The following is a 26,289-nucleotide window of genomic DNA, read 5'->3' as shown; positions in this document are numbered from 1 at the left end:
TAAATCGGTGCTACCTAGCTTGTGACTTGAGAGCTGTGTGCGGCTCACCGAGGCTCCCACATACCACTCCCATGGAGTCCTTTGGTTTGTTGGAAACTCCTCTCTCTGCTGATGATGCTGTGGTAGAGCAGTGATCACAGGACCGCATCTTGCCTGGCACCCAGTGACCACACTTACCCTGGCAGGCTTGACCCATTTGTTATGTGGGAGCAGTGTCAGTGCTCAGTGAAGCTGCATGAGGATGCCACTCCACTATAACTTTGTGGATCCCAGCAGTTTCCATACGGTGACAGAGTGATTCTTCATCTCTTTGAGGCTGAGAGTCACCGAGAGAGCTGCCAGGTAAACATCCCATCCCTGTATCTCTCCTGACATCTGTGGTGCCCTGAGAGCTCCTTGTTTGTAGTTTGATTTTTGATAGATGGCTGACAACAGACTGAGACACTCCTTCAGGAAACCCCATACCATATGGCCTGATTCTGATCTCACTGTCTGTAGGGAAGACAGTTGAGTTACAATCGTGTAAAACCAGAGAAAGCAAGAACCAGGTCCATAGGCAACTGATGGTGATTAATCTTTCATGGCAGGTTAATCTCCATCAAGAGCTGGTGGCACAGACTGAGATTCCTCTGTTCATTAGAAAGAAGATCCGACAACAGGATGCACAGTCCATTTTATTTGCATTCCTTTCAGTGGCACCTCCCAGCCCATTTGTCATTGGTTCAAAATGACAGGTTAGTCTAGTTAGTTGTATGACCATCACAACAATATATCTGAGGATCACTGACACTGTTATAACTATCACATACAGCTGATAGAGCAGCTCTCAATAGCTACTAAATGCCTAGGGAAAAACCAGTAAAACTTTCCATTGATAACTAACTGCATAAAATTGCCTTCAAGTGATTTATGATAAAAATCACCCCAAATGGTCAAAAGAGACTGAAACTTTGAAATCAGCAGCTGGTTGGGCAGCAGGTCATTAAAGTATTAACCAGGTTTGTAGGCTAAGATGCTTGAATTCAGCAGACACCAGAATCAGTCACTATCTGTCTAAAGAGACCTTTCTGCTCTTGTTCTGCAGGGCAGAGCTTTGGTGATAAAACCTTCACTGAATTATTGGCATGTAGCTTGGATCCCAAAACACTGGTGTGCATTTATATCTTATCTACATTTCACCAGCTGTCCTAGTGCTTACCTGAAGGTCCTCCAGTCTTGAGGTGACTTGTCATTATTCTAAAAACAAGCCTCCTTGACCCACACTCCAGCTTCCCAGAGTGCTCAACCGCAGCATGCTTCCAATACTCTCTGTAGCTGGAACATTGTGAATTGCAGTGGTAGCTCGTGTGGCTGTCTTCACCATAGCATCATTATACCCTGCTGGATCCCTCTCATCTTGTGATGTGTCTGATTTCGTTGGTACTTGATGCTCTAGTGGTGATGCTACATGGGGTGAATATCACAGAGAAACAAACTCTGCGTGCAGTGCAAGTACAGATCACACATGACACGCTCCTGACAGTATGGCTTGATGTATATGAATCTTGAGTTTAACAGCTGTGCCAATATATCTCTGCCACCTAACAGAGTTGCACACACAGAGACATAGACAGTAATCATGGACGTGGCTTGTCATACACCAACCAATAACTTGATAGATACACAGCCTGTCAGCACACAGCTAGTGACTGAGGGTGAGATTTTTTTCAGACGTGTTCAGCATTGACCGAAGTCTGCTCCTGTTTGTCAATGGAAGTTTGACTGTATAACACAAATTTTAAAGCATTTAAAAATTCGTCATTCCAAAACAAAAAATTGAAACATTTCATTCCAAAAATGTTGATATGTCCCGTTTTTCTTCCCAAATGAAAATTTGCCAGAATTAGCTTAGTTTCACAAAGTGCTTCCATTTTAATGAAGCCACATATTACGATGGAATATGGTTCAGTCAAAATTTCTCCAGTCAGCTCTAAGCCTGGGTAGCACAAGAGATAGTAAAGTACAAAGACTTTCACTGCTATGTCACTGGCTCATATCTGATACAGTTGATTGGTGACTGAAAATCATCATCTTTTAACAGGGCTGTTCTCAGTGGCTACACGAATTGCAGTAGTGACCTTAGTCCCAACTCTGTTGGACAGGTGGCATTCTTGTTTGCTGTCTCAGCAAAATGTCAGGAAATTAATAGTGCGATATCTTGAGTATCTGCAAGATATCACAAGCCTGCAAGATTCTTGCCCATCAGAGGGATGAGAGCTTATTTACTTCATGGTCCATTTTCAAGGCAGGTTCATTAGTAAATTGTCATTTTGGTATTGGAGTCTATTTGTTGCTCTCATTCTTTCTTCTCTGTTCAGTAGGAAATTGACTCCCATTAGTACAGCCTTTGCAGACATGTGGCAGTTTGTGTTCCTGCTCCAATTTGGAGCTGGTCTCTAACAGCATTAATGAAACATTAGAGTTTTAATTAAACCATTATCCTATTTATTTTCATAAATAATTCCAAAGTAGTCATTAAAGTTTGTGAACTTAGGAGTAAATGACTTTAAGGGGAAAGATATCAAGTTTTCAATCTTATTATCTATTGTACAATCTCCCTGGGACATTGTGGGGAAACTACAATGGTTGTTTGTGTTGTTGTTAAGATGATTCATTTACCCACATTGTAATAAACATTCTGTTAAGTTTCCTAGTTGGAAAGTCTGTGTCACTGCGGCAGAACTGCAGTGCATCAAAGAGGGGTTGCATTTTCTTTCTTCCCTCAATTCCTATGGGAAGAATATGAGCTGAGAAAATGAATGGGGCATTAAACAAACCTGCAGGAGTGGGTACCCTGTAGTTGTTCAAAAAACTCCTTAACAGAAGCTCTGCAGAGTTGTTCTCTATTCTGATTCCAGATTTCTTCAGCTTGATCTTTTCATCACAAGCATGCAAGATTCTTCAAAAGGCAAGAAATTATAGGCCTGACTGAAAGGAAGCTATGCTCAGGGGCACTGTGTAATATTGTCAGTTGCCTTGACTTTCTCCCTCCATTTTCCTGCAAATTTACTGAAAGTGTAGCTCTTATTGATGTTCTCGTGTATATTTCCATATATTTCAAATACTCTAATGTGAACCAAAACTGATCAAAGCATTTGATCGAGCACATGATTCATGCCTCTTAAACCAAAGCAAATTCTGTGGCAGTTGTGACTGGTGTTTGGAGGAGTCTGCGGCTGTTGATACTGTAGTGTGTTGAAAAGGATTTGTACTAGGCAAACAAAGATAACAGTGAGACTGCAAGCAAAGGGACTCACGAGGGAGGCTGCTGTGTGCAAAGAACTCTATCTCGTGCTGTAATTTGCAACCTCTTATGGAATGGCTGTGGTCTCAGGGAATTAATGTACAAAATGGGAATGAATTCTGGCTTTTTTTCTGAGATTGAATTTTGAATAAATAACAGAGTGAAGATAAAGCTACCTACCCCCAAAGAGGAAAAGAAGACAGAAGTGGCCCCAGGTATTTATAATCTTTGTTCTCCTGTTCTCCCTACAGAACCCTGACATCGTATTGGTCCACTACCTGAATGTACCTGCCATAGAGGACTGTGGAAAACCATGTGGCCCCATCCTGTGCTCAATAAACACAGACAAGAAGGAGTGGGCAAAATGGACGAAAGAGGAACTCATTGGACAGCTCAAACCGATGTGTGAGTACTTGAGGATTTCCAGCTGCACTGGGCAAAAGGGGGCTTTTTTCTGTATGTTCCTGGAGAAACACCAAGTGTGGGAGCTGTTGCAGACAGTGATCTGGCTCGGCCTATTTAAATATCGAACGTACTATACACATGGCAGGATAAAGGACAATCTGGAGGCTATTTCCCCACGTTTAGATGTTTTATGTCCAGCTAGTCTGAGGCCTGCCTGGGCTTTCCTTTCTGCAGGTGCAGCTTGCGTCCACAAATTCTGTACCCATAAAATGAATTGCAGGCACTAACTGAGCACTCACTCCTTGAACTACATGATCTGCACCCACAGTGAGATTTGGGCCTGCAATTCAATTATACAATTAGTGCCCACCTAAGGGAATGATGCCTTTTGATAACTTCCTCCAAGTTCTCCTTCGTAGTAACACTGTTTCGCTCAAAACTGCCTGGCCTGGGCACAGTATCTTCTGATAATTCACAAAATAAACTTGGACACAAATTTTACAAAATTGAGAGAAAGCAAGTCCCAGGTGTCTTGGAAACTTCAGACTCTTTCCTATTTTGTGCTCCCCGAGGGAACTGCACTTTTGAAAGCCTGCTCCCTGTGCTGGGGTGTTTCGGATGCTTGCTTGAGGTATTTTGGGGAACAGGTTCAGGATGTTTCAAAGTGCAGTGTCTGTGCAGACCTTTGGTATTCAGGCTTTTCCGGACGAGGTCACAGATATTAACCTACAGCCTTGTGACCTCTCCATGACAAATCCTCTGTCCAAAGCACCCTGTCCCAACCCCTCTTACCATCTATCCCCACTTGTGCCTGGTGTGATCTCAGTCTTCCCCACCTGAGGAACCCTTCCCAAAAGTATCTGGTCCTGTTCCCCTCTCTTCACAGTTTATCCTACATACAAAATTCACCCGTTACCTTGCCTCCCTGGCCCTACCAACAGGGGCCTAGTAGCTACCTCCGAACCCTTATAGTTCCCCGAGTTTACAGGTGTCTTTCCCCAAGAGCTACTCAGCATTTGAAGTGTTTTATATACGTGATTGACATGGGTTGCTGTTGCATGCAGATAGCTTTTATTGAACTGACTTTAATTTTATCAGCAAGGAGCCCCATGCAGAAGCATCTTCCAGGTGCAAATTTTCTGATGTAAACAGCTATTAAAATAAGAGAGATTCCCATTCCCTCAGTTATCTGCACTGAAAAATATTTGAGTCAAATTCCTTGGTGATCGAACCCCATTGATTTCAGCCCTATGACACTTGAGATGAACTTGTCCCATAATCTATTGCTCATCTCCATTGGAGACTTTGGTTTGAAACTCGTTTTGACCTTGCAAGCTCCATTGTAGAATTCTGACATCTCTCCTTCTTGCCAGCTGAACAATAACTAGAAATGATTGTTTTGGGATGAGTGTCAGTAACTGTTTTTCAGACTTCTGCAAGCTAAGGCAAGAGCTGCTTAGGAGGCTTGCAGTGGTACAGAGAAGTATGCCCTGCACACAGGCAGCTCCATGGAACTTCTGCAGCACTGGAATTGCACTGAAGTACATTATCTTCTTCAATGGCTACAATTGAAAGGAAAGTGCCATCAAGTAGAACCTGACATGTTTTTAACAAGTGCTGTTACCATTTGCTGGTAACTAATGTTCATTGGAGTTGAGAAGTTCTGTCCTGTAAATATGGGCTGAGGGATATTTTCTAACCTGTCACCCTAACAAGTGGAGATTGAATCACAGTCTGTGCACAGGGGTGCAAGCCGGTTTCCTGTCCAGTACAGTTACTAATGACTGCAATGGGTAGGAGTCTAGTGAAGGGACAGTAATACTCTGACAGCTTCACGGGGGACGAAAGGAGTTAGGGAGTACTCAGCAAAACTGAGATGGAGGTTGATTTGGGGCTGGCACTGGGAAGTTCATTTTCAGGAGTTTGTGCTGAGACTTTTAATTTTCTCTGAAGTAAAATCTGGCAAAAGTTCTTAGTCCAAGTACAAAATAGTAATGATAAATTAGTAAATACTTTTCTGACTGGGCCTTTGTGTTCATCCATAAATTTGCCCTGTTATTGAATAAGAGAGTTTCAAGCTGGTAGATAAAGTGTGGGGGTTGTCTTGGGAGGCAGCGTGCTCTGGAGGGAAGAGCACGAGAGTGCAGTCGGGAGGACTTGGGTTCGAATCCTGGCTCTGTGGCCTCACAAAGTTACTTCACCAGTGGGAATAATGCTCATTGTGATGTCATGCATGTAAAGCGCTGTAGCAATTAAGTGCCACTCCACTGAATTCATTGGGTGAGCAGAGTGATCGATGTATTTGCAGCAGTGTGACTCTAACCGAAGTGCTCGGGTCAGGTGGGTCCACTCGTCCAGCCCTCAGAGCTCTGGAGGAGGTAACCTGCCATACTCTCTGCACAGATACAGCCATGCTTTGCTGAAGGGCCCAGTATGAATAGGCTGTAACTACCTCACTGGGCAAACTGCTCTGCTGTGGCAGGCTGCTGTCCAACGTAAAGAAGGGCACCCACCATTTGAGCAATCAGGCTAAAAAACAGGGATGCTTTTTTTAGTGTCAGAATGTTATAACACCACTATCAAGAAAGACTTAATTTGGAAAGACAGTAAGTACAGAATAGGCATAGAGGGTCAAATTCTGCTCTCCATTACTCTCGTGTGAATCAGGAGTAACTCCACTAGCTTCAGGTAGCTCTTGATTCTCCTTGGTGTTACAGAGCAAGTTCTGTCACTTCATGCAGATAATCTGTCTATCAAACAGTACCTCACACAGACGAATGTCTGAGTCATTCAGATTCAGCTGGAAATGTTTCTCTCTTTCCCATCAAGATCATAAATTTCTCCTTTTTCAATAATAGAACAGCAGAGGTTCTGTTTAGATTGTGTCAGGACTAGACAGCCTAGGGACTAACTCAGCATCACTGAGGACTCTTTTTTTTCTTTAATTAAGGAAATTAAATACAGAAATCTCTGGCAAGGGAACTGAGAGAGATCAGCTCTGTTTTTTTTTCTTTCTTTTTTCTGGTTTGTGTCTTTTCAGTCCTGATTCACCCCTTTAGCAGGGTATTGCAGGGGTCTACGGTTAAGTGTATGATCGTGAATACATTTTGCACTGCACTATATCTGTGATATACAATTTAAACTTCTCCTGCTAGCATAGGTTACGATGTTTCATTTAGACTTGTGTTTTGTGTGTTCTGCAAACTCCTAAATGTAGAGAGATCAGGTCAGTGGGAATCCCAGCTACCATGGCACAATGTTCTTATCTTCAGATATTTACACTGATAAATTGTATGCTCTGTGCCACCCACAATATAAGCATATTTCACAGAGTGCTGAAGCAGATGTCACTTGAGAAAATTACATTGTGTCCCATTCTGAGGAGTATATGTCCCAAAATACATATAAATAATTTGTTTGCAATCAGAGAAATTAAGTATAAGGTAGAACCATAGAGGAGAAAATGAATTCAACAACCATAATACTGAAACTAAGCACTAATGTCTGACTCCACAGGTACCCATTCCACTATTTTTTATTCCTCCAATGGGTGCTAATGTTCTGACAGACCCAAAACAATCAGAAGGAAAATGTATGCTAAACATGAAACAAAAGATGCAGATTTATGGCTTAGCCATCAGGGATATCCCTTCCTAGCGAAAGTAGGCACACAGTGATGCTGGTCAGCATCATTATTGACTCTAAGATTGTGCAATTTCTTCATTCGTTTCCAAACTCTCTGAGACCATTTTGTTACTGTGGGGAGGATAGGCAGTTGGGGTCTCAGGAGTCCATATCAGGTGGGACGAAGATCTCTGCAGTGCTTCGGCACTATACCTATGAGAATAGAGACCAAAAAAGAATATATGAGGGTTTGTAAATGAGTGGCCTTGTCCCAGTTGCCCCCTCATGGCAGTCCTGCAAGTGGCCACTCACCTCAGTTTCCCTTCTGAGTCCTCAGTAACTCCATATGAGTTTATAGCCTAGTCCATAATCCATAGTTTATCAAAACACAGTGAAAAAGTCTATAACACAACAATCACAAAACATAGCCCATATCTCTCGCGCGCACACACACATGCATGTAATCTTTAAAAACCAGCTTTGTTCTCACCATATCTGGGCTCTTTCTTGGTCCTTCTCTGTCCCTCTGCATCCCAGAAGGAAGACAGCCATCCTGGCCCTTCCTTCTGAGATGCAGCTCCAGTCTATACAGCAGAACTCCCACAGCCTCTCTGCTGGGACCATCTTTGCAAGGGGAGAATCCATCACTCCCTCTGGCCCTCTCATGGTTTCTTTGGGGTCCAGCTCTCTGGCAAGAAGACACCAGTGGGTAAACTGCTGCACAGCTGCTCTCTAGCTTAGAGCCAGCAGGCATCTCCTTCTGCTTCTCTCTGGCCTTCAGTCCTTTCCAGTCCTGGCTCTCTGGCTTGGGAATGTCAGCCAGCAAACCCCTCTTGCTGTTGTTCTGCCCTCAGCCCTCTCCCAGGAGACATCTCACTTTGTCACCTCTCATCTCCCGCTCTCCTGACTAAACTAGTCTGTTCTGACTTTCCTGGTCACTTTCGCACCAGGACTCTTACAGCCCTGAGGTGCTGCCCCGCTGTCTTAATTGGTCCAGCTAGAGCACCTGGACTGGAACAGGAGAGTTGAGTCCAGTTTCATTTAATGGGCCAGCTACCCCATTACAGGGGTCATGGAAAGAAAAAGGGGCACGATGCCCTTAATAAGTTCCTGTATAGTCAGTGCAAACACTGAACCTAGTGCGAGTGCCAGTCAGCTCACCTTATAGCTACTGCTTCCTTTCATACTCCAAAGAGACAAGAATGTGGTAAGTTGCTCATTTGACCCAGTTCCTTCCCTTTCTTTGCTTTCTTTTCCTTTGTCTCACAAAGCTAGCTGGAGAGGCCACAAATTACAGAATGGAAAGACTAGATATGCTAACCAGAAGACTCCAGGAACTGATTAAATTGCACTGAAATTCAAGGTGTGGCTGAGATCAGACTAAAATCTTAATACCTAACACGCAGGGAATGTGGCAGCCTGTTCAAAAATCTGCAGTGCATCAAGAAAATTATGTGAAAACTACGACAAACTAGCCATAAATCTAATAATACTTGGCTCTTTTATGTCTGAGGAGGGAAAAGTGAAGTTCTGCCTGACGGTTCAGTGTGTATGCATATACACGTCTCTGCTTATGGATGCAGATCCTGGGAAACACATCCTTGGAAATGTAGCTAAAATAAAATCTATTGATTCCGATCAGACTTGGAAAACATAGAGGGCCCGGCTAACTATGTTCAGGGAACGTAGAGGAGTACTTGTTGCCAAGACATCAGATTTGGCTCCAAAATTGAGTATGCCATGAAATTTTGATGCCAAACCCATTAACTTCATCACATTTTCACATAAATCATAGTCTTTCAAAGACTTCACAGTTTGATTTCCTGATGTTTCCAAATTCCTCTGCCCTGAAGCAGATTTGTCAGTGATTTAATCAAAATGTTGTGCATAGTATCAGTGGTGAAGTGAGTGTCTAATTTGCAAGCAGTCACCTTTTTACCTGTTGCATAATGCAGATCTTATTGTTTTATTCCTTTGAAACTCAAGCTTCTGTGATGAGCTTTGATTTTATTAAATCCCACATTTAAAACAGCACTGTTATGACAGAGCTTGGCTGTACTCGGAAGTCTGAAGTTTAATTACTGAGACTATGTACCATCTCCACAGGGATGTTTTAGGTAGGATTTTATGGTACCTGTAACTATGATTTTACTTCAGAGTTATGAAGTGAAATCACACTGGGGAGAACTCTCCTTCCTAAGAAAGAGGGCTGTTCCAGATCATAGACAAGTGGAAAAAGAACATTACAATTATGCTTGATGACTCTGTAATGAACATTAGATGGTTACCTGTTGGCCCTTTAATACTGAGCTCCACATAGCTGACCCTGTTCAGCCCCTACCCTGTGGGTAAAGAAGGTGCTGGGGAAATCAGAGTGCACTCATGCAAACTAAAGCAGAGTCAATGCTCCTGCATTAGAGGCCAGAAACTTGTCCTCTTGAGGGATATGTGCCTGGGGAGTGGCAAACAAAGTGGCAGATGGCTGCTGGGGAGCGAAGGAGAGGGATAGAGAACATCAAGCAGAACAATGAATCATTTTCCCTGAAGTGCCCTGTGAGTCTCTTTGGAATGAGGATTTTGGCAGGAGGGTGTTTGCTCAGGTTCAGTCTTTCTGTAATTGACTTGGTTCCTCTCTCTTCCCTGTGGAGACATTCCTACATTCAGTCAGGGCATCCGCAAGGACAAGAACTAAAGGTGTTGCTTCGGTATGCACAAACCCCCAGCCCTGGACTTCACATCAGCTGTCTGATTCCAGGGACACACTGTGACCTTGGCCACTGTGAAAAGATCCTTCTCGCTGGCCCCTTAACAAGCCCTCTCTCAACAAAGAGCTCCATACAAAACTGCAGAAATGCTCCTCTCCTTGTTCTGTATCTGTGCTTGAATCTTAAGGTTATGGATGAAAAATGGCCCTTTCAGTACCACCCAGCAGCTCCGAGAGCTTTGTGGAAACATCATTAACTTGTTTTAATCTAGTTGGTCTGTGAACTAATCAAGAGATTGAAATTAACCCATCTGAACATCCATGAAGGGTAAATACTCGCTTGGAAATGCTCTGAGGATTTTATTTCCATTTAAATCTCCAGCTGATTTCCCTTACTAAAATTACTGAGATGAGACTGTACACACTGAAATAATCAAGCTGACTTCAGTTTTTATTATTTGGGATCCCGGGCCTAGTTCTGATAGTTGAGTCATCTGCATTCGCAGCTGGACACTCATGGTAGCTCTTGGTTATTCAGTCAAACTGGATTATCCCTAGTGATGTGTTAGGTCTCAACCCAGTGACTGTCTCAGTATTTCCCTCTGGATTATATCACTTTGCAAAATCTCATTAAGATAAATGCAGGCAAGTTTGGTGGGGGTGGATCCACTCTTCAAAATCTTTAGATGGATAAATCCATCTAGAGTTAGGAAATCAGAAATACAGGTGCTGTTCATATCATTTAAAAATTCTGGTATTAAAACTGCAATGAAATGTTGTTATAGTAGATATAAGGACATATTCTAAACTATATACTAAAGTCATTGTGTTGGTGATAACATGTAGCTGTTGTATCTTAGAGATGGCAGAGTACAAGTTGGTCTCCTGAACTGAAAGTGTCCCATGGAATGTTTCGCTTGTGAAGAGACCTGTAGGAATGGGACCCCTGTAAGACGTTTATACAGAATGAGAACTGATCATGTCTCAGGAGATTTCTCTGCGAGTTTTGTTTCTGAGACACCTGTAAGTCATTTCTGCATGTCTGTGATGAAGCCTTGCCCTCAACTTGGCATTGCCCTGAATCGTTTTCCTCTTGTGCCCTATTATCCTTGATTTGAGGGTTTTCTGAACAGATCAGCAGATGTCTTTAGAGGCATCTGGTGGTACAGACAAAATGCTGGGGCAGAATTCAACACAGCAGAACTCTGTATATATACACACCATATGATCATCAAATCATGGGCCAGCTCAACAGTGGAGGTTTCTCCAAATTCTCCTCCCTTTGGCTTCCCCTCTCTCTCAGCCAGCAAATCATGACCTGAAGGCTTGCAGCTGGTGATTTCTGCATTCTGATCCTTGTTTCATGTCCACTATAACTAAGTACTAAAATGTGGTCTCTAAAATCAGATGTTCTGTCCCTTAGCTGACTATTGTGGTGATAATTAATAACATTGCCTTCACGCAGTCACCGCTGGAGAAACTGCAGGCTGTACATGGAGCTGGTGAAACTTTATTTTTTTGAACATGAAAAGATCCCACTGTTATACAATCAAACACACAAATGTAGTGCTCATTCCCACATCCACCTCTTCTTTCTGAACATGCTCAGTTCTGGCTCTGTAAATGAAACATCCCAATGCTTTTGGTAGTGACCTGGGACCCACCACAGGCTGCACTGTCTGTGCTGTCACATCTGTGGCGGGGCCAGATCGTGGGACTACCGGTGTCAGAGTTGAAGATTAAATAAAAAGCTTCCCATTAAATTCAGGTTCAAAACTAGATAATTCTGACAGCCAATGAGAATCTATTTTCTGTGGACATCCATTCTGCTGAGGTATTCCCTTTTCCTCTTGGTCACTACATTTTATGAGGATACAATATTTAAAGAGCCACCGTCAAGTATTTAGGCCTCAAATGTAGGCTTTCTTCAATTGATCAAAAGGGTGGTCTTGCGGTATTACAAAACTCTATACAAATAGAAATGTTTTCATGCTTAAAAAAACCCAAATCTATTAAAATAGAGTATGAGGGCATTTGAAACTTCCCCAGCTGCTGTGCTGGAAATCTGAAATGCAGCTACAAAGGACTCTTTCTGAAGAACAAGGAAGTGACCATAAACAGAAAGTAAAGCATCACAGAACTGATGTTTTTGGTTGGCCTAAGTCTCACCTGTTTGTTATTGTAATTAAATTTGTATTTTTTTTCATAAAAATACTTGTTATTCTATTCCACATAGGTTCTTATGCCATCCTCATTCCTGTAGAATCTGAGCTCCTTCCAACAGTGTAACTAATATCTGTCCCATGCTTGTTCTTTTATTCTCTCCCCGGGGGAGATGTATGCAGTGGAGTGTTTTATTTTGGAATATTTTTAATCTAATATATATACACATGAAGCTGTCTCTATCTATTAGAGAAGGCAAGGCCAAAGACGTGTTCCTTTTACTTGGAGCAGAAGATGAGGGTTGTGAACTCCTGAGGCAGTTCATTCTACAATCTGGGATCAGTCCCCAAGGAAGCTCTGTCTCATGCACGGACAAGCTTTACCCATATTGTAGAAAGTTCCCTTGTCCCAGAGGAGTGAAATTGGTGACCACAGACTTCATCCCAGAGTTTTAGGCAATCTTTTAGATACTGGTTAGCTATATTACAATGTAATAAACCTAATGTATAAAAGTGGATGTTAATAATAATGAAGCAATACCAGCAAGAACACTAGACCAGACAGTCCCCAAAACAGACAAATATTAGCCCATCATCAGTTATTGCAAAGTCTTTGGGACGTGGGTGCCAGTATTTCTTTAGTTTGAATACTGACCATATTTGGAAAGACTTCAAAATATTCCTGTTTCTTGTTAGCCTTGCATTCTGGATTGTGGACTGTTATTGAATACAGTGTGTCCCCCAGATGGTTTCCTAGATAATTCTAGCTACAGATGCTTATAATTTAGCTGTTGATTTGGATTATGTCCTCAGTTCATGATGGCTTCACTCAGTAAAACACAGATGGGACCTTTGAAAGAGCTGGTGGAAAATATTCAGTGTGTGATGTTGGTGCTATGAGGTGTGGGCAAAGGGGGTGAGACGTATAGGTGTTGTGGTTCTTTCACTCTTCTTGTTTGTCTTCAACGGCTGAACAAGAAAGCCTGATGTTTTCAGTGAAACACACTCTTTATTAATAATATTTTAACAAACCTGTCTTCTGGCAGTATGTTGTTTATAAAGCATTGGCCACTGAAAATGTTATCAAAAAGTTATTGTCAAAAGAAAATCCACTAAAATAATCTCTGACATTCTTCATTTAGTTCTGGTATTACCCAGGTACAATACCTCATTTGACAATTAGCTCACGTTACTTCCCATGTGCCTGGTACTTATTGGACACTTACGCATCCCGTGACTAATGAACAATTACTGTGTTGAGGAGTCTTATTTTGTCTTAATTATTCAGGTCAAAGACCAAAACATCCACTATTGGGGGGGTTGGGGTTTTTGTTCTTGGCCTATAATCTTGATGATTATAGAATATCATGAAGCAAACTCAACAAAGGCATTCATTTCCCATGAAAGCAAGGAGGAATTCATTTTCTAATCAGTTAGTGCCACCTGCTGGCCAGTGCCAAAAAAATCTCCCTTTCGCTGGAAAGAGCATTAGTGGGACATTGTGCTGTTTGGAAACACCTTAAGGAAAGGCTCCCCAAAAGGTTTAATAAAATAGTGTGTGAGATAAACACCAAATGCCTAACTCTGCTCTGTTAGGCCACTGCAGTTCAGAGGGTTTGCACCAGGGTAACTGAAAGCAGAATTTGGTCTCATTTGTCTAGGGAGTCCATATTTCTTGAGGGTTACTGTTCCTGTCTGCCGGTGTCACTTTGACTGCAGAGATTTGAAAGCCAATAGAATTCTGTTAATCCTTTTATAATTTACATAGCTTTTATTGTTTTTAATTTATGGAACAATATTTTAATATTAGGATTAATATAGGATCCTAACACTATTAGGATTTCCTAACAGAAAGCTTGCCTCTCTCTCTCTCTCTCACACACACACTCACTCACTTTTGGAATCCATTATTTTAATAACACACTATAGAACATCTCTCTTCTTGGGGGCCTTTAATAGCTGAAGTGAGCCTCTAGCTTAGACCTTGAAGAACTTGTGTAGCTAAAGGTGGAGGAGGCCTGGAATTACTTCAAGGCAAAGTTGCAGAAACTATCAGAAGTCTGCATCCCAAGAAAGGGGGAAAAAATCATAGGCAGGAGTTTTAGACCAAGCTGGATGAGCAAGCATCTCAGAGAGGTGATTAAGAAAAAGCAGAAAGCCAACAAGGAGTGGAAGATGGGAGAGATTTAGCAAGAAACTACATTATGAGATCAGAAACATGTAGATAAAAGTGAGAAAGGCCAAAAGCCATGTAGAGTTGGACTTGCAAAGGGAATTAAAACCAATAGTTAAAAGGTTCTATAGCATATAAATAAGAAACAAAGAAAGAAAAGAGAGAAGAAAGTGGGACTGCTAAAACACTGAGATGGAGTGGAGGTTAAGGATAATCTAAGGCGTGGCCCAGTATACTAAACAAATACTTACCTCAGTGCTTAAATGAGGCTAATGATGGAGCTTAGGCTAATAGTAGGATGGACAGTGGGTAATGAGGATTATGGAGATAGTTTGACACATCCAAGGCGAAGCCCAACTCAAACAGCTAATGGGAACTAAATGGGGGGACCCAGATTAATCTTCCACTGAAGAATATTTAAAGAACTGGCACATGAAATTGCAAGCCCATTAGCAAGAATTTTTAATAATTCTGTAAAGTCAGGGGGATGTACCGTATGACTGGAGATTGCAACAGTTCCTATTTTAAGAAGGGGAAAAAAAAAGTGTCCAGTAACTACAGGCCTTTAGCTTGACATCTAGTATGCAAGGTCTTGGAAGAATAAATTTTGAAGTAGAAAGTTAGTTAAGGACATTGAGGTCAATGGTAATTGGGAACAAAATACAAACATGATTTCTACAAAAGGTAGATTGCCAAACCCAACTGATCTCCTTTCTGAGAAAGTAACAGATTTTTTAGACAAAAGAAATGCAGTGGATCTAATTTACTTACTTAGTTCAGTAAGGCAATTTGATACGGTTGCAACTAATGGGAAAGTATTAGCTGAAATGGAAAGATGGGATCAATATGGAACATTGAAAGGTGGATAAGAACTGGTTAAGGGGAGACTACAACGGGTCGTTACGAAGGTGAACTGTCAGGCTGAGAGGAAGGTATAGTGGAGTTTCTCAGGATCGGTTTGGGACAAATCTTATTAATCTTTTTATTACTGACCTGGCACAAAAAGGGGATGTGCTAATAAAGTTTGCTGGATGAACATAGCTGGAGGTATTGCCAATACAGAGAAGGACTGGGATAGCACATAGGAAGATCTGGATGACCTTGTAAACATGGGGTAATAGTACATAGGATGAAATTAATAGTGTAAAAGTGTGCAAGGTCATGCATTTAGGCGATTCATAACAAAATTTTAGTTATAAATTGGGGACACATCAGTTGGAAGTAACAGAGGAGGAGAAAGGACCTCGCCGTTGGTTGTGACAGGATGAACTCTGAGCCGCCATGTGATATGGCCATTAAAAAAGCTAATGTGGTTTAGGATGCATCAGCGAGGTATTATTCCAGAGAGATAAGGGGTGTTAGTACTGTTATATAAGGCACTGGTGAGACCTCATCTGGAATACTGTGTGCAGTTCTGGTCTCCCATGTTTAAGAAGGATGACTTCAAACTGGAGCAGGTTCAAAGAAGGGCTACTAGGATGATCCGAGGAATGGAAAACCTGTCTTATGAAAGGAGACTCAAAGAGCTTGGCTTGTTTAGCCTAACCAAAAGAAGAACGAGGGGAGATATGATAGCTCTCTACAAATAATAAGGGAGGAATAAATACCAGGGAGGGAGAGGAATTATTTAATCTCAGTACCAATGTGGACACAAGAACAAATGGATATTTACTGGCCCTCAGGAAGTTTAGACTTGAAATTAGCTGAAGGTTCCTAACCATCAGAGGAGCAAAGTTCTGGAACAGCCTCCCAAGGGGAGCAGTGGGGGCAAAAGACATATCTGGATTCAAGACTAAGCTTGATAAGTTTATGGAGGGGATGGTATGATGGGATAGCCTAATTTTGGCAATTAATTGATCTTTGACTATTAGTGATAAATATGCCCAATGGCCTGTGATGGGATGTTAGATGGGGTGGGATCTGAGTTACTACAGAGGATTCTTTCCTGGGTGTCTGGCTGGTAAGTCTTGCCCACGTACTCGGGGTTTAGCTGATCGCCATATTTGGGGTTGGGAAGGAATTTCCCTCCAGGGCAGATTGGCAGAGGCCCTGGGGGGGTTTCGCCTTCCTCTGCAGTGTGGGGCATGGGTCACTTGCTGGAGGATTCTCTGGACCTTGAAGTCTTTAAACCATGATTTGAGGACTTCAGTAGCTCAGACATAGGTTATGGGTTTGATACAGGAGTGGGTGGGTGAGATTCTGTGTCTTGCATTGTGCAGGAGGTCAGACTAGACAATCATAATGGTCTCTTCTGACCTTAAAGTCTATGATTCTGTTCCTGGGGTAGTTTCAGATCTAGCCTCTACGGTCAGGGCGATACCCAACAGCTCCATAGGCGTAAAGGCGGAATTGTCACAGATGCTATGGTGATTTGGGCCTATTGCTAAAACCAGTTGAAGTCCATTTCTTCCAGAAACCAGACCTCCTTTGGTTTGATTTAGCTAGTCATGGACTCCTATCTGAGGCTCAGGGTCCCAAAGGCAAGGCATTTCTTTCCTGCCTGGCTTTGCTGCTATGATTAAAAATCAGAACCTGGGTGTCTAGTAATGGGGCAACTTCTCACTTTTGCTGATGCTGTGTTTATATTTGTGCTAGACTGTAAAGGAGAAGGGGCTTAGAAACTGGATCAGTGGAAGGAGGAAGACATACCAAAACATTTTATAATATTCAAAATCAACATGTTGTCCAGTCAGTAGTTCACGTGTGTATTCAGCATCAGTGAAAATACAGAGGAGAGAGCAAGATTGAAAAGTTGTCAGTGAAACCTCTGCGTTGTATGGTGTCTGCAAAGCTGTATCTCACAACAGAGTGATGAGCATTAAGAACATAAGAGTGGTCCTACTGGATCAGATCAATAGTCCTGTCTTCTGACAGTGACCAGTTCCAGGTGCATCAGAGGGAATGAATAGAACAGGGCAATTATCGATTTGTTTCATCTTCTGTCATCTAGTCCCACTTTCTGGCAGTCAGAGGTTTAGGACACCCAGAGCATAAGCTTGCATCCCTGACCCTCTTGGCTAATAGCCATTGATGGACCTGTTCTCTGTGAACTTATCTAATTCTTTTTTTAAGCTAATTATGTTTTTAGTGTTCACAACATCACCTGGCAACAATTTCCACAGGGTGACTGTGCACTGTATGAAGTAGTACTTCCTTTGTTTATTTTAAATCGGCCGACTATTAATTTCATTGGATGAAGCCTGGTTTGTGTATTATGTGAAAGGTAAATAACACTTCCTTATTCACTTTCTCCACACCATTATGATTTTACGAACCTCTTTTACATTGCCCCTGAGTCACCTCTTTTCTAATCTGAACAGTCCCAGTCTTTTTAATCTCTCCTCTTATGGAAGCTGTTCCATACCCCAATCATTTTAGCTGCCTTTCTCTTTACTTTTTCCAACTCTAATACATCTTTTTGGAGATGGGGTGACCAGAACTGCAGGCAGTATTTAAGGGATGGGCATACTATGGATTTATATAGCAGTATTGTCTATATATCAGTTGTATTATTTATCCTTTTCCTAAAAGTTCGTAACATGTTACTTGTACAGACCATTCATTTATATTAGGAGTGTGAGTCAAGCCCATGAAACATGTGCAGTGTTGGAAAACCCTGTTTCTTTTCAGTAAAAAAATATAGCATTTTGACTGTGTACGTGGGCCTGTTTGGCCCAAGAGCAGTGGGTACTTGCGCATTTTATCTGCTGGCACAGCCAGAATGAGTTTTGCTTTCAGTGCCTGGATACCATCATGCAGAGTTGTTTGCCCTCCTTTGCTGAGTCTTGGGGAAAATCCCTTTCCAAGGGAGATTTCAAGGGGTAGCTGCTATGGGCCTGATTCTGCTCTCTGTCATGCCTGGGTCAATCAGAAGTAACTCCATTGAGATTGCACTGAAGTAAAACTGGTGTAGGTGAGATGAGTAAGGCCCAGCACTGGCTGCTGAAGAGCTCCAACTCAGCTTCCTAGAGCAGCTCTCCCCAGCCGTAGGGTAAAGGTGGGCATTCCCTAATGGAAGTACTTTAAAAGCAAGGAGTTGATGGAAATGGTAAAGTCTCTTCAGCTGAGGGAATTGTACAGGTGACAACAAAATTTAAAAAATGGGTTTGTTCCTTGTTATTTAATAAAATGTTGGTTTTCTGCTCACTTGCTCTTCCCTCTTTCTCCCCTTTTATTAACTCTCTCTCTGCTCTTACTGGACATCTCCTTGTACGGCTCAGAGAGGCAGATCAGTTGCTTTCTCAGCCCTTAACTGAAGGAGGGGGGTTTTGAACCATTAACAAAACACCTTTTCTTCCAGCTGTTAGTCAGGAATTTGAGTTAACACCAGCTAACTCAGGCAGGAATGGTTTGGGACAGAATTTTCAAAAGAACTCAGAAACAAGCAGCTGGCATTGTTCTCAATGGGGTGGCAGAGAGGGAATTCCATTGTTCTCAGTAAGACAGCAGAGAGCATTCCTGGACGCTGAGCTCTTGAAAATCTGCTTCATGGAGCAGACAGCACTGGAAATTTTCCTCTTAACCTGAGTTACAAGACACAAATGCACCATGCCTGGGTGGCACAGAAGAGGCGCTCTGTCCCATTTCTCCTTGTCTGAGTTGTTGGGACCAATTCACCTGATGACACTCTCCTCCCTACATCCAATGCTGATGAGAAGCACATTTGTTGTTATTCCCAGTTGACAGCTTCTTATTCCAGCTGGAGCAGTCACTGATGAGAGAAATAGCACTCTAGCAACTGAGCTGAGACCAGCGAAATCATTCCACCCGATTGGGAGAGACGGGCTTGTTCGGACTAGTTTTTGCTCTCAGTTGTCTTTGCTGAGACATACAGTGCAATAATCCATACGGGAGGTCGGAATGAGCCACAGAGATCAGGTCTGGTCCTGAACTGCCCCAAAATCTTTCCAGGGCCCCAGTTTTATTTTAAGTTTGTCACTAAATGAGGCTTTTAAAAATATTAAAATGTTCATTCTGCTGTAATGACACATGCTGCTATGAGGAAAGCCCATAGATTCAGCATCAACAGCTTGGAATACAGTGCTACTGCTCATGGTAGTCAGCCATTGCATCCAACTTCCCTCTTTCCCCTGTGATCCTGACACATAGGGCAAAGATGGGTTGGAGATTATGCCCTATGATGCTAGCAGCTAGCAGAGGGGCGTAGTCACTTGTGACATTCACTACTTGATGTAGGCATGGGTGGGAGCACGAATGAGTGATGACTTTGCTGGGGGCACCAGGGACCCTCATAGTTGTCCCTGGCACATGCACAGAATATCCTACTGGCAACAGTAAATGCCAGGGTCAGGGTGCCATACATGGAAATAGAAAAAGCCATGAGATTAAGCTTGATGGTTTATTTGGGGTTCTTGGATAGAGCAGGAGACGGGTTTATGAGAAAAGGGAATACGTGTCTGACTATAAGGAGAGAGAATGGTGAGCAGGTGGGAGGTGGATTCCACCAGTATGATTGCACTATAGCCAAAGGTGGATGACTACATACAATTTAATGACCTGAAGAGGTATTAGTCCATCTTGTGCTTGAGTATATCTGTGAGAATTTCAGAGAGATCTTTGGCTTCCTCCTTCAGATGTTCTGGGGGCTTTTTTTCTTGGGAGGGATGGGAAAGAAGTTTCTATAAAAACATTTTTTAAAGTGAAAGCTACAAAATATGTAGGGTAGCATGAAACCAGTTGAGACCTAAATGGTCCTTGGCCTCTGTGTCACAGTGAAAAGGTGCGTAATCCCCCTTTCTGTGCTGGCTTAGTACCTGTATGATGTGTGAACAGGAGAGGGGCACCTCACAGACTTTGGACGATTCCAAAGTTTCTGTGGCGTGGGGCTCCTGGTAGGTGCTCAATTCCGCCTGGTGTACCAAAGACTACAGCTACTTGGCAATGCCTCCCATGAGACAGGAGGCTAACCACACTAAGGCTATGGTGACCACCTTGAATTCACAGATAATTCAGACTCACACGAACAAGTAAAACAATAACTATAAACTTTCTATGAAGGTCTGATTAAAGAAAAGTATATAGCCAATAGGAATATTCTCTGATTAAAATGACTGGAGATATTAGTAATACTTTTTTATTACTAAAAACTATGCTGGCAAACATGCTAGGTCACATGACCACAGGCCTGCCAACAGGGAGGGGGGCAATTGCCCAGGGGCCCAGGCAGTTTTAAAAGGCCTGGGGACCTCCGGCTGCTGCTGCTACCAATCCTTTTCCTCTCTGATGTCCCCAGTGAGATACCACACCAACTTTATCTCCTCTTAAATGCCAGCCTGGCATTCCTTGAAAAATGCCCTTGTGCTGTGTATGTCTGAGAAGCAGATATGAAAGTTGACTGGCTGTCCTAGAGCACGAAGTTTGGTCAATCGTGAAATACTAGCTAAGTGGTTAAAGTTTTGTTTGCTTCTTGTGAACTAAGTGTAAGAACATCTGTTCTGTCCCTGCCAACTGAGCTTTAGCAAACCAGGTATGAAATTCTGAGTATTGAGAAAGGGACTGGCTCAATGATAACAACTTTGTCCTGATTTACATTGATAGAAACAAGAAGTCTTAGCAAGAGTTACCTTTTATTATAGGTGAGTATCCTGTAGATTGCTTAGGAGAACAGTTTAAGGCCATGATCTTAGGTGCTGTTCTCTGGGCAGTTCTTGAACTTCCAGTGTTAAATGTAAAAGTTGCCATAGCACTCAGTAAAGCTGCACAAGTCTCAATTTCCTAACTTGCCCTCTTGGGCTAGCAATTATCAGGCTTTGTCCCTTCTTGACAGATGGGAAGAATGCACATCCCCCAGGGGTCCATGCTGCTCTTTGAGCTAGGTTATAAGAAGCAGTGCAAAGGTATGTGATGAGCACCTTTCCGTTGCCCCATGCCAGTGAGACAGCAAACACATCCTCTCTGTGCTGAACTCAGATTTCATGCCACTCTGCCACCAGCGCAGATAGTGTGGGGATGCATCAGGAGCGCTGGTGGCCTGACTGGCAACACAGGTACTTCAACAAACAGTTCCAAAAAGGTTGCAGTATGTGCTGGTGCTGCGGATATCATGCTTGTAAGTCTGCAGTGATTTGCTCTTTACTTGGTATGGGCTGATCATCTTATCGTAAGAATAAACCTCCCTTCCATAACAGGTCACAACCAGAGCAAGACAGGGTGCAAACGTTTGGCTTTGATGACATCCTCCTGGTAGTTGGAATCCGTGGTTATGCATCTGAAAGGCACATTTAAGTAGTTTAAAAGCCAGACATTTAGGGTGTTAGGTCAGGTTTTATCAAACAGCAGAACATGTTCCAGAATGAGGATTTGGGAGCGTTCTTACCTACAGTAAACAGAGATCTAGCCTTGTTTATTACAAACTGTCAACCTTTTTCTGGTGGCTATTTGATAAGTGCCAGCAGTGTACTCAACACTTGTCAGAGCAAAAATAAGAATAGTCCCTTCCCTGAAGCAATTACAGGTTAAAGGACAGATGGGCAGAATGCACTCTGAGAAACCCAGACAGGAGGAGAGTTTAGCTATGTAATGAGAGAGGTTCCAGATCTAAATCACTTATGATGTTGTGGCAGAGGGGAGATTTAACATGGGGTTAGTATTTGGTAGCATTGTAGAAGAAGTGAGTGCTCAGGTGGGATTTGAATCAGGAAAGGGTGGGGGCCTGTGGTGAGCAAAAGGAAACCAGTAGTGCATTCAAAGGGGGTGACATAGTCAGAATGAAAGGTGAAGGTAATTTTAGCAGCTGGATTTTGGATGGCCCCAAGGGGAGAGGTTGCTCAAAGAGGCCAGAGAGGAAGAGGTTGCAGTAATCAAAAGGGGTTATGATCAGTGCATGGATTAATGTTTTATCTCTCAGGACACAAAGAAATAGGTGGGTTTTCAATCTTTGTGGGGAGGACGCTGTAAGATTTGGGGACGGCATGGATGTGTGGGGAGGGGACAGAGGCATGAAAGACCACTGCAATGGTCTCAAACCTAGGTGTGTAGTGGGGATGGGGAGTAGGCTTGGTGGCATAGTCAACAGCAGCAAAGGAAGGTGGAAGTTGCCAGGATTTAGGGTGAAACTAGGAAGCTAAATTCTGTCTCTATTTAAGTTCCTTTGACTTCTGATCTTTTTTGCTAGTTATTTGTTTCATAATTCACTTCCCTGTGCTGCTGCTGATCAAAGAAAGTCCTGACAGTGCTAATGAATGGGTAGCTATTGAATCAATACTGGAAGGTCATTTTGATTCTCTCCTTCCCCACATCAGAAAAGACAGATGCTTGGAGGAGTGACCCCTCCCTCTTCCAGAACAGGCCTGAGGCATTTCTGCTAGCATCTCCATTTGCAATGCTTAATGATGAACTTTCCACCAGCCCTAGTTCTCTTGTTTCTCAAAACACCACTCCCTTATACATCTTTAGCCACTTGGATTCCACGGGTTTCTAACATGCTGTACAGAGGCTGTATCAGGGAACAGGACACTCACCACGGAAAGGATACATTTCACAACAGCCCTTTTTGGAGGGAAAGGGAAGAATATTGGAGTTGTTTGGAGGATTTATTTAAATTATAAATAAGTGCAGAAGGAATCTGCATAGAAATTAGAATTAAAATAGTTTGCAGCATTTAGCTGCTTCCTTTTTGATTTCCACATTCTGACCTTAAATTTAATCAAATATGCTTTTTAAATGGTTTAACTTTTTAAGCCTTTAAGAAAGGGGAGGGACATGTGGTGTTTTTTATTAACCTTTCTTTCACAATGCACTTTTTTCCCTATAGAAATTTCCTTTCCCACTAGTTCATTATGTGTCGGGAAGCCGAGCGTGACATGTTAAAAGCCATCTTGATAGTATTTGATATTCAGTACTAACAGCTCACCATCTAATAGGAGTTTTTTCTTTAAAGGGGGAGGGAGACAATCTGCATATTGGATGTGCCAAGACAGTAGGTAATTGAAATTAGGCATCCAGAAATTCTCTGCTTTCAATCTGTCACCCTTCACTGGCTTTTCATTTTATAACCTTCATAACAGAAGGGGGAGTATAAGCACCAGAAGAGTCACAGCACATTGATAGAATCTGGAGCTGGAACCTTGCTCAATCAGCAAGTGCAAAGCTAGAGGTGGAACTTTTCCACTAAATGCCACCTGTTAGCAGAAGCCTGAATCCTCATTGGCTCCTCCAAGAACTAAAGATCAGAAAATACAGCCAATGAGATCACTGAGAAGTGCAATCGCAGAGAAACATGTAGCCTCTTGATATGCAGGACCAGCGCGAGGGGTTTTAGCCCCCTAGGCGCACGGCAATTTCGCCACCCCGCACCCTGGTCCCGCGGCTCCGGTGGAGCTGCTGCAGTGGTGCCTGCGGGAGGTCCACTGGAGCCACGGGAGCAGCTGACCGTCCGCAGACACGACTGTGGCAGCTCCACCGGAGCCGCCTGCCGCCCGCTCCGGCAAAATGCCACCCACCAATAATCCTGGCGCCCTAGGCGATGGCCTAGGCCACCTAAATGGAAGCGACGGCCCTGTTGATATGATGATGTCAGACTATGAAATGTGGATGTTCCCCAGGAGATCTCAGTGCTTGGAGATCTCACTTGGGAATGCTACAGATATGTTCAAGATCAAAAGCTTCAGCTCCTGCCTGCTTCCTGCAATAGATCCATGTTGTGAGTTTAATATCATGGAAAAACCTGAAATAGTAGGCTACCATATGTATCCAGCTATAAAGCTGTTTGTGTTCCTTAGCTTGCAGCTCACAACTTGCTTGATTCAGACTTCAGACAAATCATTATTGTGGCAAATTGCCGGTACTGTTCTGCGGGTCTCGCGCTTTCTCTTCTCTGGGGTAGGTTCAGGGCACTATTGCTTGCCTCTGAACCAGTTCTTAATCATTCCCCTTCTGTCCTTGGAGGAGGGGAGTGGAGAGGGAGGGACCTGGGCCCGCCCTCTACTCCAGGTCCCAACCCAGGGGCCCTGGGGTTGTGGTGAACCACTTGACTAGCGGTTTCTTCCCCTGGGTTACTTCCCTCTCATACCCGTCAGCTTGTGAAGGGCTTCTCGCCTCTCTTCTATACAAGCCTGGTGCCCCTTACCTAGGGTTTCTGTTGGGCTTCCCAATCCACCGCAGCACTCCTTCAAACCTTCTATTTCTCTCTGGACAAACTCTTCTCTTCTGCAATCTGCACTCTGCTCCAATCCAACCTTTCTCCTTCAACTACCACCCCCTGTCTGACTGAAGCAGGGGTTTATATCCCATGACTGGAGTCAGGTGCTCTAACTGGAGTCAGGTGCTCTAACTGAAGTCAGGTGCTCTAATTGGCCACAGCTGTTCTAGTTAATCTAAAGCAAACCTTCCTCCCTTGGCAGGGAATAAGGCCCCCTGCTAACACTCTTATGCTGCCCTCTGGCCATGCTGTATCACATTATCTATACATAAATCATGAGACATGATTCAGGTATCAGACTTGCACCCTGTAATACCTTGCTTGTCACCGGATTTAGCAGCAGGGAGCAACCTTAACATAGTTCTGAAAAGCAGACCTTTCTGTGGGCAGTAGTATACATCCACTTCACTGCCATTGCAAGGAATTGTGGGAGAAACTGAAAATATCTCACTGCAAAATAAATTTCTCAATCTAACTGCAGAGCAGGAACTTTATATAATGTAGAAAAAATCTGACATCGTGGCATACAAGTTTACCCGTACCTCGACAATTGACTGATCAAAGGCCACTCACCGGCTCAGGTTCAGTGTAGTTCGGGCCACCTTTTGGGTGCTGGATCTGTTAATAAACAAACAGAAACCAACATTGGTCCTGGTGCAGAGAACAGAGTTTATTGGGGCAGTGCTTGACTCTGCCAAGTCCTACCTTCCTGAGGCCAAGTTCATAACTATGTTGATCTAATTGCCGGGGTCACAGCTCACCGACTTACAACTGCCCAGGTGTGCTTCAAGCTGTTAGGTCATATGGCAGCAAACTCCTGACATCAGAAACCCCTTATATGGTGTTCTTCAAGGATAAGGTCCAGCTGCACCCCCACCCAGCCTTCCTACCAAAGGTAGTGTAGCAATTCCATAACAATCAGGAAATTTTTCTGCCTGTCTTCTTTCCAAAGCATCACACAGCACTGATGAGGAACATCAGCTCCGTACATTAGAGGTTAGGCGGGGCCCTGGCCTTCTATATCAAGAGGACCAAGCCTTTCTGTAAGTCTGCACAACTTTTTGTTGCAGTAGCGGAAAGGATGAAAAGACTACCAGTGTCATCCCAAAGAATCTTGTCCTGGATAACCGCCTGCATCTAAGCTTTTTACAAACAGGCCAAAGTTCCGCCTGCGGTGATTGTGACTGCTCACTCCACGAGAGCCCAGGCTTCATCAGCAGCATTCCTCATGCAGATACCAATCCAAGATTTCTGCAGAGCTGAAACATGGTCATCGGTTCATACCTTCATGTCCCACTACACCATCACCCAACAGTTTCAATGCCAGTTTTGGGAGAGCAGTGTTGCAATCAACACGTCCATGAACTCCGAGCCTACCTCCGGGGACACTGCTTGAGAGTCACCTAGCACTGAGTGAACATGAGAAAGCACTCAAAGAAAAAATTGGTTAATAACCTTCTGTAACTATTGTTCTTTGAGATGTATTGATTGTGTCCATTCCATGACACACACACACACACACACTCTCTCTCTCTCTCTCTCTCTCTCTGTTGGAGTTATTGGCAAGAAGGAACTGAGGGATGTGGAGCTGGCAGCAACCCTTATACTGGCGCATGTGCATAGGGATCCAGGGGGCACTAGGGCTGGTCCAATGGACAGCACTAAGGGGGAAAATCTACGGAAACTGGCACACTTAGCTTGGAATGGACATGAGCAGCACATCTTGAAGAACAATAATGATGGAAGGTTAGAGTCATAATTTTTTCTGTTTAAAAAAAA

At 43.2% G+C, this 26,289-nt stretch overlaps 1 protein-coding gene across 6 annotated transcripts in view; it reads left to right on the top strand.

Moving 5' to 3' along the window:
* Window positions 1-26,289, top strand: part of CAMTA1 (calmodulin binding transcription activator 1) — an 871,256-nt gene that overhangs the window by 716,793 nt on the left and 128,174 nt on the right. For all 6 annotated transcript variants that reach the window (XM_075060206.1, XM_075060205.1, XM_075060207.1 and 3 more), the window contains exon 5: window positions 3,535-3,688. In XM_075060206.1, the coding sequence (XP_074916307.1) occupies window positions 3,535-3,688 (154 nt within the window). The remainder of the gene's footprint in view (window positions 1-3,534; window positions 3,689-26,289) is intronic.

Source organism: Chelonoidis abingdonii, chromosome 23 (assembly GCF_003597395.2).
Source record: "Chelonoidis abingdonii isolate Lonesome George chromosome 23, CheloAbing_2.0, whole genome shotgun sequence".
Taxonomy (NCBI): Eukaryota; Metazoa; Chordata; order Testudines; family Testudinidae; genus Chelonoidis; species Chelonoidis abingdonii.
Note: the sequence above shows the minus strand (reverse complement) of the source record. Positions and strands in the feature narration are given on the sequence as shown.